The sequence below is a fragment of the Schistocerca americana genome, chromosome 4 (assembly GCF_021461395.2).
Source record: "Schistocerca americana isolate TAMUIC-IGC-003095 chromosome 4, iqSchAmer2.1, whole genome shotgun sequence".
Classification (NCBI taxonomy): Eukaryota; Metazoa; Arthropoda; class Insecta; order Orthoptera; family Acrididae; genus Schistocerca; species Schistocerca americana.
In genome coordinates, this window is record NC_060122.1 from 372558079 (window position 1) to 372574386 (window position 16308).

Here is a 16308-nt window from a genome sequence, read left to right on the forward strand (position 1 = left end):
AGCGAGGGCCACTACTGCCAGCTAAATAAAAGATTCAAACTACGGAAGGCACTAACTACTGATAGGCATAGTTAGCAAATGAAAGATTTTAATAGGGAACAAACAATGTATTTACCTTAATAGTGTTGAAAAATCATAATATACATAGGAGTTCATGACATCCAGTCTTAAAAATTTCAAAACTCCGCACTGCGCAACGCTACGCGCTGTTAACATCCAGCTGCCGCTGCCCAACACTACAATGGCAGACAACAATGCAAACTAGCCACAGACTGCACGCAGCACAGCCAGTGATTTTCATACAGTGCGCTACGTAGCGTTGCCAATAAGAAAACATAAACAGCCTACTTACATAGCCCCCATGCTCCCCACAAAAAATTTTACAAATTGTTTTGGGCAGTGGCCAATAATGATTTGATAAAAGTTTCCATAATTACAATAACAAAGAAATCAAATGCACACACTTATTAATACAATGTTGGTCAAAAGCTAAAATTTTCTCACAGTCTATAAAGACAGTCCAGATTGTTCATCACAGGAAAATTGCAGTGTTTTTCTCAAAGTCTGAGCAGTAAAAGAAAATGCACATGGAAGCGGTGGATTTCCATGCAGTCTTGAAGAAGTAGTGTTGTCCTTTCAACAGAAAGACAATGCTGACTCTCGACATGCTGACAGGTAATGGGCCACAACAGTGCAAACCCACCACAGAGTCAGTCGAAGTTTTGAAGACTACTGGTAGGTAGGTCATCACAGTGTAGACCCACTGTAGTCCTGGTAGAGATTACGGTATTGGTGGGCCATCAAACGTGCAGACCCACTGTAGTCCTTGTAGAAATAATGGTACTGGTGGGCCATCAAAGATGCAGACCCACTGTAGTCCTTGTAGAGACGGCCAGCAGCCATCTGTTGCGACTGTGCAGGTGCACAATCACCATCGAAGAGTCTTGCGGAGAATATAGCAAGTCCATAAACCACCACTTGTGCACTCACAAAGTTTTTGAAATTGTCCTTAGAACCAGAAATGCTGTTATCCAGTCCCTTGCTGAATTATTAACACACGTGCAAACACTAACAGTCCCTACTTCTCAAATATTGTCCATATACTATGACCAACAGAAACGTGTGCAGTGAAATGTAACTTACAAGTTAATAATATGATGAACTGGTGACAATTACAATTTTATAACATGAGAATACAATTACAAAGATACAGAAAACATCATTAAAAACATAATAATATAGATAACATCTGTAGTAGTACAGGCTTTACAAAAGAATAGAAATAAACATGTACATCAGTGTTACAGGAATTATGACGTAAGTACATACATGAAAGATGAGAATAACTTTTGCAACATCACCTTCACACATGAGCATTAAAACAAAACAGAATAAATAAATAATGTCTAAACATCTTTACAAAGTAAATAACATATTATAAATGCAATTTATATTTGAGGATAACAGTATTCCTCATCATAGTGAATGTAGCTTAGTACTAAAAAAATTCTACAACATAAGTCTTATCAGATAAACACATAAAGACAGGAAAACACAAATACACAAGGGAACACAAACACATAGTAGGATAACACAAGGAAAGGACAGGGTTTCTTTTACTGCAGTATTTTGCAAACAAAACTTTCTTTACTTCTCGGAGATTTCCCTTCGTTCTTCATTATTTCCAAAAAGTCCTATCTATACCTGCTTTCTGTACTTTTTTCGTATGACTTCTCAAAGCATTTCTTACAATTCATCACAACTCATTCTCTTGTATAGTCTACCCCCTCTTGAGCTAACTTAAATCTACTCAGCTCAGATGCTAAACTAAGGGACGAGGCAATGCAGCAGCACAAAACAATTAACACAAACAGCAATGATAAAAAATACAAATGCCAAAGCAAGCAGCATAAATTAGCAGAGCAATTGCAAAATTACATCTAATATAAGGCAATGTGCAGCAAACAATAAAAATAAATCAGTAGTAAAACTGGCTTAACAGAGTAATACAAAGTCAAATTCAGTAACACTATGCCTGGCAAGCAGCAGCAGTAAATGCTATAACTTATACCTAAGCATGACAAAGGTCAAGCAGAAAAAATAGTACACTAAAGACAACAAATCAGATACAGGAAATGTATAATCATATCATAATGTCTATGTAATTAAAGTGGTGTACCACAACTTATTCTACGAAAAATATTACCAAGTAGTTGAAAAGAAAATTATGTATGCAAGTCCTGTGAAGGGAAATGTCTTTTTGCGCTCCTTCGTTTTTTTTTTAAGTTATTATTTACTGGATCTGTAGGCATAAGATATCTATATTAGTACATCCATAAAATTTTATTTTAACCAATGCTGCAGTGCAGCTAGAAACTAGATATTAAACAAAATGAGCAATCTCTCAACTACAAAGACAATAGATATAAAATATTTCTCATCATTTCACTAGGCATTTTAGTAAATATCATAAATTAAGAGCTCCACAGTGTAATCATATGTTTTCAAGTTTGAGCGTGTCGTATTTGCGATGCTCTTGGACAAAGAAATGTCAATAGCGAGGATAATGGCCTTTTTTTTTGCACCTAATGGCTTTCTTTTGTCAGACGACTACCTCTCAGCTGGGCGCCCAAACCGCATTACGTCAAGGTCACTTACCTTTCTTACTGAAATATTTACGACAGCAGTTTCCGCTACAGTGACAGTCTCATATAAAAATATTTCACAGGTCAAGAATTTGCGTTACAAATTTGTAGAAACAAAATCCTATTGATATAACAGTGTCCAAAAAATTTTCATCGGCATTGTAATACATTCACGCATTTACATACATTTCATAACTCTTAAAGTACGATTCTTGGTTTCCAACAATCTTTTTCACAAACCTGGGTCCCTAACCACTTCTCATTATTCCTTACCTTATTCGTCGACACTTCTTCAATATTTCATCATAACAGACACGTGGCATAATCAAATAACTCATATAGCATCAGCTTATTGATCATAAACATACCGCAACAGCATAATACACATAGTCATCGTAATAATAACGTCATAACACCTCAGTCAAATCTCAAAATCGTCGTAGCTTCCTTCAATAATTTCAAAACCTAAAAAAATTCTCTGCTCATGTCAAAAGTGTCATCTACGTCAAACGTACTTTAAAAATCATGATCCCATACCAAATACATCATTCAAAGCTCTCGTAGTATCACAATGGTTCCAAAAAAAAATAAAAAAATTAACAGTTTGCAAAGTACAGACAAAATTCAATTTCATAAGTGTGAAGTTATCCAACTGTGTAATTACGTAAACATCTGTCACTGATGTATTAAAATAAATGTTTGTCTCTCTCAGTTAAATGATCAGATATCTGCGTAATTTATGTGTTAGAGAAATATGGTACCGATGTGTAAAGTTGTGTAAGCAAATACCATATTAGCTAGGGCTCCTTGTGCTTGCCAAACACATGATACACAAAGTAAGCGTGTACCCCCTGAGGATTAATGTAATTATACCCTCAGGTGTTACAGATTACAGCACTGGAATGAAATGTATCACGGAAAACTTTCTTTGTAATTCAAAAATCTTGAAAAATAAATGGTTTAAGTACAAAATTAATCACTCAAATGCGTGTCCTGTAGCGCTAAACTGTGCGTCTTGTTGCAACATAATCTCTGTGGAAGTGTCGTAGTTATCGTCCTCCGAAAGCTACGTTCTGCAGAAGTCTATGTACTTACCTCATGATAAACAAAAGTGAAATGCTTTGCGAATAGATATCGTAGTTATTATGCTTATTGGCGTGATGAAGAAAGTACTGTACAGTAACGTATTGTTGTGCCACGAAAAAGGCTGTCTCATTGTTGCTATACCACAAAAGTAACTACTAAAACATGTTTTACTTTCCAGAATAATTCAGAAAAACTGTGCAGATATAAAACAGAAACACCGCAAAAGCAACATTGTAAATTGTCACTCATTAGTAGTGTCGTGATAAAATCGTGTAGCTGTCACATAAACTAACCACTGTGTCATCTGGTATCTCACAGAAAGTACTTTAAATCCAGAATGTATTTTCAAGTAAACCAAAATGTTGCATTAAAATCTCATTAGCAGTACTGGTAAATGTTCTAAGTATGTGAGCCTTATAGTCGTTATGTAATCGTGCAACTAACAAGCAAGAATGTACACACACAATTACACTGTGTCGTCTGTTCGCAATAACAATGCATTAATAATTTCTGTTTAAATAAGTTTTCTTGGTTCTTGACTGGATATTTAACTTCAAATATTGTTGCATGTTAACAGTTTCTTAATTCTGACAAAGCATACTAGAAATGTGAAGTGAAAAGTTTTATGGCAAAGACAAAGTTAAAAAGCAGATTATCTTTCAATAAACGGTTTTACATGTGAAATGTGGTGTAAACCTTTACTCTTCCTAGTACGCAGAGTTTCAACTTCAACGCAATTATCATGTGGTATACGTCGGATTCTGTAAGGTCCATTGTAGACTAGAAAGAATTTGTGACTCAAGTGTTTCTTCTTATGTGACAATGAATGAGCTTTAATGAGAACTTTCTGACCAATATATAATTTCTTTGCATTTGCTTTACCGTGTAGTTTTCTCCTTTTGTCTGCTGCAGATTTTATATTTATAATAGCCAAATCAATTATGTCTTTGTGTCGAAGTTTACGTGTATTCGGGAAAGGTACAAGCTCTCTGATTCTGTTCGGTGGTTCTTCATTCTTTAGTACAAGAGTAGGTGGTAAAGCAGTGGAGTCGTGAGGCATTTCATTCAGCACGTTTTGAAATAATTGTAAATATCTGTCCCAATGCTGATGCTTTCTGTGACAATAAAGTCTGCAAAGCTTATTGATTTCTTTCATAATCCGTTCAGACGGGTTACAATGTGGTGAGCACAATGAAATAAAAACAGGTTTGATTTTATGATTCCGAAGCATGCGTGACCAAACAGCAGATCTGAATTGCGGTCCGTTATCTGAAATGACTTTACTAACGTGTCCAACTTCACGTAAGAAATTTTTAACAAAGGCGTTGGATACAGACCGTCCAGTGGCTTTACGTAACGGAGTGAAAGAAACAAATTTTGAAGTAAGTTCAACAGCAACTAGAACGTACGAAAATCCATTAGATGTTCTGACAAGCGGTCCCAAGAGATCAACAGCAGCAAATTCTTTTAATTTAGAAGGAATAATAGGAAACAACGGAGCACGATGTGAGACAGTAGATGGTTTCGCCTTTTGACAAAGTTTACAAATAGACAAGACTCTTCGAATTCTCTTTTCCATATTGTTAAAATAACAAGTCGTTCGAAGAATATAATAACATTTTCGTGGACCAAAATGTGCGTAGCTGAAATGAATGTACCAAATGAGCTTATTAACAAAATCGTCTGGAATGCAAAGTACCCATAGCTTGTCATCAACAGTGCAGCGTTTGAAGAGTATGTTGTTTCTAACCAGGTAATAATGCCGAATCTGTGTGTGTGTCTTTTCATGCCATTTGCTCTTGATGTCTTTCCAAATCGGATCTTTATCTTGTTCATGAGCAATGTCCTTTAAAGATGTGGTGATGAAGTTTTCAAAGGCGACTTTCTGAATGTAAAGAATACTGAAATTTTTCTCGAGGTTGCCTTCTGTGCTACTTTTCTCAAGCCCAGCCGGTGCGCGTGACAGTGCGTCCGCAACAATATTCTCCTTGCCGGGAATGTAGACTATTGTGAAGCGGAATTCTTGCAGAAACAATGCCCAACGTTTTAACCTGTCATGATTTAATTTTGAAGACATAAGAAATTGTAATGCACGATGATCGCTGTATACTTTTACGTGCTTACCAGAAAGAAAGAAACGGAATTTGTTAAATGCCCAAAAGATAGCTAAAGCTTCTAATTCAGTAACGGAATAATTTTTTTCAGATTTTGTTAGCACTCGGCTAGCAAAAGCAATGGTTTTCTGAACAGTAGTGTCATTTTCTATGGCTTCTTGAAATAAATGAGCACCAAGACCGACTTTAGAAGAATCCGTGCTAAGGCAGAAATCTTGAGACAGATCTGGATGAGCTAGTATTGGCGCATTAAGTAGCGATTCTTTCAAAGAATTGAATTCCAACTGTGCTTGTTCGTCCCAGTTCCAAATATTATTTTTTCCAGTGAGAGAACAAAGTTTTGGTGTAACTAGAATTTGCATATTCAGAAAACGACGGTAAAAATTTACAAGACCTAGAAAACTGCGGACTTGTTTTTTTGTGGATGGAACTGGAATGACTCTTACTGCTTCTAACTTTTCAGGATCCGGCTGAATACCTTCAGAAGAAATAATATGTCCCAAAAACTTCACCTTTGTCCTACCAAATTCAGACTTTTCCAAGTTAACTGTAATTCCAGATTCTGCAAAAATATGTAACACGCTGTTGAGGATGCGATTGTGTTGTTCCCATGAGGCTTCTGCTATCAGAATATCGTCCACATATAAGGTGATGTGACGTTTTAAGAACTCAGGTAATATGGAATTTAGCCCGCGAATGAATGCTGCCGAAGAAATGTTCAAACCAAAAGGAAGTTTCCGAAACTGATAACAAACGCCGAAACAAAGGAAAGCTGTGTATTTTCTACATTCTGGATGAAGTTCGATCTGATAAAAGCTGGATCTGAGATCAATAGAAGACAACACTTTTACGCCATTAAAATTTTGAAGAAGTTCTTCCATCGTTTGCGGCCTGTCTGTTTCAGGAATGATGATAGTATTGATTTGTCTCGAATCTAAGACAAGCCTGATCGATCCATTTTTCTTCTCAACAACATGTAATGGATTGTTGTATGAGCTTACTGCAGGCTCAATAATGCCCTCGTCAAGCATAGATTGTATTTCTGTTCTAACACGGTCCCTATAATGTGCTGGAATTACGTATGGTCTAACACAAAATTTAGTTTGCTCACGAACACAAAATTGGTATTGAAATTGCTTGATTGTTCCTGTTTTGTGAGTAAGAACTGTGGAATGTGCTTGTAAAATCTCAAAAAGGTCCTGCCTATCAGTGTCATTACAATTCTCAATTGTTTGAATTTTATTCTGAATTAACTCATTAGTTTCAAATATGCCGTCGATATCATCCCTGTCAGTACCTGCAGAGTGATTGTTAGTGTCTAGTTCCGTAGAAAATTCCGAACTGTTGTCTAACAGAAGGTAAAGCCGATTAATTTCCTCGTCATGGTTTGAGAGCCAATCTTCAAATTTCAAAGCTATTGACCTACCTTCTTTCTCTAAACTTATTTCAGCATCGTGAAAGTTTAAGATTACTTTGTATTCATTAAAAAAGTCTACTCCCAATATAATTTCCGTCGACAATAATGGAACAATAAGAAAGTTCATAGAGAAGCTGTGGCTTTGACAAAAGAATTATAAGTTGGTTTGTTGGCGCACATCTACACTTTTTCCAAAGATTGCACCTTGTAATTTAATCTTACGTAACGGAAGTGTGGGACAATCATTCGATTTGTTGCATTTGCTAAAGGCTGTTTCACTAATTACTGAAATGGGACTGCCAGAGTCAAGTACTGCCGTAAATTTTATGTCATTTACTGTAATGTGAATCACAGGATATGCAATGTTGTTATGTTTTACGTCGTGTTCCTGGAGTAAGATGTCTCTAATGTCTTCCATTCTTACGTAATTACTAGCTACGGCAGCTGCGTCGTCAGTTTCATACGTACGCTTTGTGGCTGCCAGCGGTATGAGTCATTGCCTATTGTCTCGTTGTTAGCGCGCGTCGTTATTGGGATTTGGAGACCTAACTTCTACAAATTCGTCTTGTCGAGAGGGCCCTGCTCTGTTTGAATCCCGCCAGTTCTGATGCAATTCAGCTCTGTCGTTACGATCATATCGTCTGTCGTCATGTCGGTAGATTCCGTAGTTTCTTTCTTGTCGGTCACGTGGTGGAGAATTTCTCACTGAATCGTAACTGCGCGCTGGACCGTTGCGTCTAAAGTTATTCTGTCTCCCTTGATAATAATTATTTTGGTTCCCATATTGTCTGTTTCTCTGATTGTCTCTGTGATAGTCACTACCGCGTAGAGGTGATCTTCCCCTGTAATTATTACTGCTCTGCCAACGGTTGTCATACGGGTGGTGTCTGTTTTGGTCACGATTTGTGTTGTGAGAATAGTCTTGTCGTGTCCAGTTATTATTTCTTTCATCGCGGAATTGCGACGGATGTGACCTATAATTGTTGTGTTCCTGTTTTCGCGTTCCGCGATTGTCAGTGTCAATTTATAATTCTTGTAAGAGTCCCTGAAAAGCTTCAATGTCGTCTTTGCAACGTCCTGCCAAAATAATATGTCGTAAATGTTCAGGTAATTTGATTAAGCGAATGCGGATGAGTTCTGAGGGGCTGTATGGGTTTGACAGGTATTGATTCTTGTGCAACATGTCTTCAAAATATTTCACAAGACTGGAAAATTCAGATTGTTCGAAATGTTTCATCATTATGATGCTATGTTTTACTCGGTCTTGTGTATTTTGAGACCAATATGCTGAGAGGAAGGCATGATAAAATTCTCCTTCACTGTGGCAATCGTGAATGACTGATCGCATTCTTACAGCTGGTTCATTCTCTAAATAGCCACACATAAATTCTAATCTGTGCTCTAATGACCAGTTGGGAGGAAAACAATGAGAGAATTGATGGAGCCACGCTTGTGGATGAATGTCGTTGCCAGAATTCTTAAACGTTTTAAATTTACGTGTAGTAATGAACAGCTTATAGTCAAAATCATCATGTCGGCGAGTCGCATGTCGGTCATTGTTACGTCGTGTCGGCGGTTCCATTTCAAAATTCGGTGCACCTTGCCAATTTCTTTCATAATTTCTGAAATGCCCTGTGTTATTAATTTGTGGTTTTTCCATATTTCTATGTCCCTCTTCCCGTATTGGGGCGCGAGTGTCCTCTGAAATACGTAATTCTTGTATTACCTGTGTCAGCTGATCTTGTACTTCCTGGATTTCTCTTTGGTGTTGCGTATTTATTTGTTTCTGATTTTGTTTGAATTTCCTAATTTGTTCGCACTCTTCTGTGTCATTAAAGACTACCGGTTTTGTGTCATTCAGATTATCACCTACCTTCGTAGATAAATTATTTAGCTGATCCGAAAGTTCAACTACTTTCTCTGATAATGAACTAATTTCCTCCATGTGTGTTTCTGAACCAATTTTCAGAGTATCTACTGTGTCCTTTAAGTTTTCCTGAGTTTTTACAAGTTGCGTAACCGAATCGGTAGATGCAACTGAGTCAATTTTAGCTTGCAAGGTCTCATGATTTTCATGAACAATAGTTTGCAGTTCTTTTATGGCTGCTTCGTGATTCTGTAATGCATTTTCATGCCGCGAAAAAATAGGTTGAAAATGCTCACAAATTTGTGTTTTTACATCATTACAGACTTTTTGACATTTCGATTCAAAGTTATGTAACTCAGTAGTTTAATCTTCACGTGTTTGTTCAAGCTTATGTTCCACTGAGTCTAACTTTTGAAGCTTTTGTTCCATTGCGTCTAACTGTTGCTGTGTTTGTCTCTGGTGTTGTTCCATTGTGTCTAACTTTTGAAGATTTTCTTCCATTGTGTCTAACTTTTGAAGGTTTTGCTGTGTTTGTCTCTGATTTTGTTCCATTGTGTCTAACTTTCGAAGCTTTTGCTGTGTTTGTCTCTGATTTTGTTCCATTTGTTGCATTAATTGCAATAATAATGTATTAGTGTCTGGAATCTGTTTGTCTACGCTTTTTGGCAGTGCATTTTCACCGGCAACATTCACATTTTGACAAGCAGAAAATGTGTCTTAACTCATTTGAGAAAACGGTGAGGAACCAAAACCTAAGTCTACAGTATTTGCAATATTGTGTTCTGTCATTTCGGATTCCTGAGGCGAGCTGTTGCTGACCGATCGATCGATAATACGTCCCTGTTCACTACCTGTTTCACTGTCTACACCATTATTTGCCGCCCGCTCCATTTCCCTATGCACAATTACCAAATTACTACTTCGAATGTCTGTTAATTCACTACACAGTGGTGCTAATAAGCTACGCTCGTCGTCACTATTATTTCTCAGTTTGCTTTGGAGCCTAGTGTTACGTTTTTCACACGCCATTATTGTCACAATATTTCACACGATAACACAGAAAAACACAATTTGAAGAGCAAAAATAAGAGAACATATTAACATAGCACTGAAAATAATATCTAGTTAATTGCAAGCGCAGCTGCGAAATACTTGGTGCAAATCTACATGCATGCCACAACTGTTTTACTGTACAACAATGAAAGACTGCAACTACAAAGGAGATTCTCTCTACAATTACGCGCTAGCAATAAACAATAGCTACACTAATTACACAAACTACAAGAAAAAAATCAGAAGATTCCAGTGAGGTATCCTCGGCTAAGGGTCGACATATGAAACGTCCCCTTTAGAACAATTAGACACGACTGTGCTTAAACTGACACACAATATTTTTAGCGCAACGCAATCTGACTTTCAAAAAATCCCTAAGAAAGAATGGCCCTGACTAACATTAACCTATACCTTTCACAAATCACTTACCTCACAAAAATCTTTGTTACTGGAACTACTGTAATACAGCGAGCGCCACTACTGCCAGCTAAATAAAAGATTCAAACTACGGAAGGCACTAACTACTGATAGGCATAGTTAGCAAATGAAAGATTTTAATAGAGAACAAACAATGTATTTACCTTAATAGTGTTGAAAAATCATAATATACATAGGAGTTCATGACATCCAGTCTTAAAAATTTCAAAACTCCGCCATCTCTCTCCCTACATCCGCGCTGTTAACATCCAGCTGCCGCTGCCCAACACTACAATGGCAGACAACAATGCAAACTAGCCACAGACTGCACACAGCACAGCCAGTGATTTTCATACAGTGCGCTACGTAGCGTTGCCAATAAGAAAACATAAACAGCCTACTTACAACTCAAATGGTACTGTCGTCGTTTCGACCAGCCAGTGATCGTCTTTAGACAGTTACGGATAAAAAGAGAAGACAAAAAATTCTTTATATATTCTACAAGATCTGCCAAACAACTACAAATTCAATGATAAAAAAGAATAATATGATAACTAAAGTCACATACTGCATCATGGTCCCCGTTGTATTCAACAACAGTGAAGACAACATTAGTGAGAGGTCGAGGTCTTATAGAGGGATTGAAATCCCTTTGTTGTTTCTTTACGCATCCATTCATGTATTTCTCCCATCCAGTAATTCCTTTGTAGAATGTTCCACATTTTTACAAATGCTGAAATTTAAAAATTATTTTAAATATTTTTAAAGCTCATCGAAGATATTTAAAAAATAACATATTACTCTGATAAATTCCGCTGGATACAGGCGTGTATCGTATAAAATATAAAAACAAAAGAACACGGTGATAATCATTGTATCCGTGGTGATATCTTTGACTAGGAGTCAAAACGCCTTGCGTTCTGTGTTCGATCCCATCCACTGCTTAAATTTCTGACAAAAACCATCAGCAACGGCGGTGGAAGACTTCCAGTATAAGGAGTCACCCTCGTTCTGTCAACGACATTTTGAAAGAGGGCCTAGGAATGTGCAGAGCTTCAGGAAACTGCTGCTAAAAGGCGGAAGAATCTGCAGTGATCAACGACATGATGATGCAGAAGGCAATGGAAACCACAGCATTAAAGACATATGACGTGTATCCACAGGACACGTGGTGTGACCTGTAACTGAAATAGTATCATGACGATTTATACGCTGGCAAAAGATTCCTGATTACTCGCCCATTCAGATATCCGGGGGGGGGGGGGGGGGGGGGGCGGAGAAAAATAGATTAGAAAGCTAAAGAAAGGGTAACCTTCTACGAGTCGGAGATGTCTGAAAGTGACAGGGAGGCTAGAAAATCTGAAAGGGGAAATGCAAAGGCACAGCCTAGACATAGTGGGGGACAGTGAAGAGAAGGGTAATATCAACAGCGTCAGAAAATGGTATGAGGGGTGTAGGATTATTTGATTTATTGTGAAAGTTACTTCGTTATGAGAGTTACTGTGAACAGAGCTCATCAGTATCATTGGCAAACCAACGCCAAAAACAATAGTTCAGGTCTTCATGCCGATGTCACAAGCAGAAGATGCAGAGCGAGAGAAAGTATACGAGGCAGTGAACGGGTAATTCAGTGCGGTAGTAATCTAAAAGTCATGGGGGACTGGAACGCGGTAGTGGGGAAGAAATAGAAGGAACGGTTAACGAAAAATATGGGTTTGGCAGCAGGAATGAGATAGGAGAAAGACTAATTGAGCGCTGCAACAAATTTCAGATGGTCACCGCGAATACGCTGTTCAAAAATTAGAAGAGGAAGATTTCTAGTTGGAAAAGGCCCGGAAACAAGGGAACATTTCAGCCGGGGTTCATCATACGATGTTGCAGTGCCTATATCATTCCGAATTATGATGCAGGGTTCCTTTGGACGTGCATGCCTGTCGAAAAGAACAAGCACTGTGACGACTACAGCCGTTATGAAATACATTAAATGTATTCGCAATTGCGAGTATGTTCAACCATCACCTGTAGAATGGAATGACGACAATGAAAATTTGTGCGGGACTGGGACTCGAACCCGGATTTCCCGCTTATCGCCAGCGGTCGCCTTATCATTAGTCTATGCCAGCACGACTCAAGGCTAGCCTCAAACTTCTGCGTGTCGTCAACCACGTGTCTACAACCTGTACTCGTACATCCATTGTGTATATTCCCGCACAACATAGCAGTTCCTGTGTTATTCCGAATTATGATGCAATATTCCTCTGGATATGCATGCATGGGGATGCAGAACGAGACTCAGTGCTGAACGGAGCTTTGGAATACCAGGTATCTAGGCGCTACAGTCTGGAACCGCGCAACCGCTACGGTCGCAGGTTCGAATCCTGCCTCGGGCATGGAGGTGTGTGATGTCCTTAGGTTAGTTAGGTTTAAGTAGTTCTAAGTTCTAGGGGACTGATGACCTCGGCAGTTAAGTCCCATAATACTCAGAGCCATTTGAACCATTTTTACCAGGTATCTAATAAGGCACAAGGGATAAACAAAAGTCATTCAGAATATCTAAAAATAATTGTGGGAAGTGGAACCAAACTATTCTAGTTGGTGTATATGTATAGAAGACTGGAGGCATACGCTCAGACTTTCGGAAAAATATCATCCACAAAATACCGAAGTTGACAATGGCAGACAAGTGCGTGGACTATAGCACAATCAGCTTAACAGCTCAAGCACCAAGCTGCTGGCAATAATAATTCACAAAAAATCGAAAAGAAAATTCGCGAACTGTTTGGGCGTAGGAAAGGATGATATACCAGAGAAACAGTTTCGACGCTGCCCTGATGATGGATGCAAGATCTGACGTTCATGGAATTTGTCAGCTTGGAAAAAGAGCTGGTGCAAGAAGTTGGAAAGTCAGAAAAATAGGGGGTAACTACGGGGAAATTTGGGTAATACACAGTATGTGTAAGGACGAAGAGGAAACAATTAGAATGGGAGACCAAGAACGAAATGCTCCCATTGGAAATTGTGTAGGACAGGCACGAAGTCTTTTGCCCTTAACGCATCCTTTCGCCCCTGCTGTTCGACTTATACATCGAAAAAGTACTACGGAAAATTTGCAAATTTGTGGTAAGTTCTATGGGACCAAACTGCTGAGGTGATCGATCCCTTGGTTTACACACTACTTAATCTAACTTAAACTAACTTACGCTAAGGACACCACTAACACTCATGCCCATGGGAGGCCTCGAACCTCCGACGGGCGGAGCCGCCCGAACCGTGGCAAGGCGCCCAAGACCGCACGGCTACCTCGTGCGGCAAGTACTAAGGAAGTAACCGAAAGTTGAAGAGTGTGGTTAAAATTAAATGAGAAGCATATTAATGATAAGATTCGCCGATGGAATTGCTATCTCTAATGAAAGTGAGGAAAAATTGCAAGCCCTCATGAATGGAGTGAGCACACACCATGGATTGAGAGTAAACCGAAAAAGAGGAAGGGAATGTGGAGCAGAAGAAATGGGATTAATGGTAAACTTAATGTCACATTTGATGCCCATGATGTAAACTAAATTACGAAATTCTGCGACCTTGGAAGAAAGAGACACGTGACAGACGAAGTAAGGGGGACATAAAAGAGTAGACAAGCGATTGCGAAGTGGGCGTTCCTGGCTGTTATTTAATTTGAAGAAGAAATTTCTTAGAATGTACGTTTGGAGCAAAGCATTGATGTCAATGAGTCGCAGACTGTAGGAAGGGAATGAAAGCGTTTGAGATGTGGTGAAATGGAAGGTGTTGAGAGTTAGGTGGAGTGATAAAGAATGCAGAGATTCTCTGCGGAATCGGCGAAGAAAGGAAGGCGTGGGAAACACTAACAAGAAGAAGGGACAGGATGGTAGGACATGGATTATGACATCAGGGTTTACCTTTCATGGTATTGGAGCTGTAGAGAAGGTAAGAAACGGAGGGGAAGACGGAACTTGGACTACGTCCAACAAATAACTGAGGACATAGGGTTCAAGTGCCACTCTGAGATTAAGAGGTTCGCACAGGAGATTAATTTATTGAGGGCTGCATCGAACTTGTCAGAAGACTGAAAGAAGAATTGGATCAAAACACTTAGTCTCCAGTTCGTTTCGATCTGCAGTTTGTTTCGATCACTCACTTCATTTTCAGTTTGTTGATCGTCTACTTCGGACTGGAATTCTCTGTCGGTAATTTTGCTGCTTAATTTCGTCCCATCCCGTTTCCGCCCCAGGTTTCTCGCCTTTCGCTCAGGCTGCAACGGTGAGTTTGCCGTCGACTGTTTGCAGGCTTCCTGGCGGCTGGGGATATGTCGCTGCCTGGCAACGTGGGCCTCAAGGACCAGTCGATGGCGCTGCGCTGGGTGCTGCGTAACGGCCCCATGTTCGGCGGCAACCCGCACAGCGTGACGCTGCTCGGCGTCGAGGCGGGCGCCGCCAGCGCGCACTACCACATGTTCACACACCTCTCCTTCCGTGAGTATGGACATCCTGACAGATGTCATTTGTTTGTTTCTATAAATTCACGCTCTTCTCGAGCTGAAATATCGACGCTGTAATACACGTATTTTACTTCTCGGATCACTAAAGATCACCAATTGGTATTTTTTGTGACCTCGCCAAAACATTTGATCGTTTCACTCTTCTAGAGAACTTACATTTAATGAAATTCTAGTGTTACATACAGCGAGCTTGAATTGTATTTAACAAAAGTGAAGCAAAAAGTGGTGCTGAATAATTAGACAGTTGAACTGTCGAAGTTGTAGCGAAGGTCGAGTACTCACAGTTGGAGTTCCACATGGATCAATTATTTGTCCAGTCATACTCCTTGTATACGTGAAAAACCTTTAGTTAACATACCTGAAAGGCCGTTGCAAGTGTTATTATTAATCTGTTAGAGAGAGGCAGCAACAGAAAGAAATGTAAATAATGTTTTTAGGAGAATCGATGGGTGCTTCTCTGCAAATGGATTTTCCATTACATTCGATAAAACGAATTATATTCACTTCTGCATAACAAACAGAAGGTCAGCAACAAATGTAGAAGGTGCACGTGTGTTAGTATAAAGTGTAGAATGCTACAGATTGTCGGACGAACAATTTTTTTTTTTAGGTGTCAGTTTTTCGATTGTTTTGGCGCTGCCATCAATCCTTCCATACCTTATTCTAAGCTTTCAATGTCGCTGTAAGTGCTACATCCAAAATTCTCTAAATATTTTACACATTCTAGTGGTTGTCTGCTCCTAACGTTTTTCCCCTTCCAGTGTCAAATTAGCTGTTGATGGCTGCTACAGCAGTGGTGTCACTAAACTGATCCTTCTTCTAGTGACGAGTTTCCCTCGTAGACATATTTGTTCAACTGTACCTTTTAGCACTTAGTTATTTCAAACTTTCTCTAGTATATTTACACACTTTAAATGCTTCCAGCTTTTTCTCCTCTGGATTTTCGATAGTCCATTTTGGTAAAAATTTGAAATGGGACAAACATGTTAGTGAACTTCTCAAATTTAACAACTTTTGCTCTTTGCTTAATTGCTGGTTTTGAAAACAAATAAATATCTTAATACATTTTGCATATCTGTACTCGTTAATGCTTTATTACGCAAATTTATGTGATAACAATAAAGCTCTCAGTGGTTGAGAAAGGAGTTCAGTATCCAACCACGAAAACATTTCATCATAACATATCTGACAGGTTT

General features: G+C 38.8%; 1 protein-coding gene across 1 annotated transcript in view; it reads left to right on the top strand.

The window, feature by feature from the left end:
• The window catches only part of LOC124613493 (venom carboxylesterase-6-like), a 150489-nt gene that overhangs the window by 39167 nt on the left and 95014 nt on the right, over positions 1–16308 (top strand). The window contains exon 4 of the mRNA XM_047142201.1: positions 14901–15086. Within this exon, the coding sequence (XP_046998157.1) occupies positions 14901–15086 (186 nt within the window). The remainder of the gene's footprint in view (positions 1–14900; positions 15087–16308) is intronic.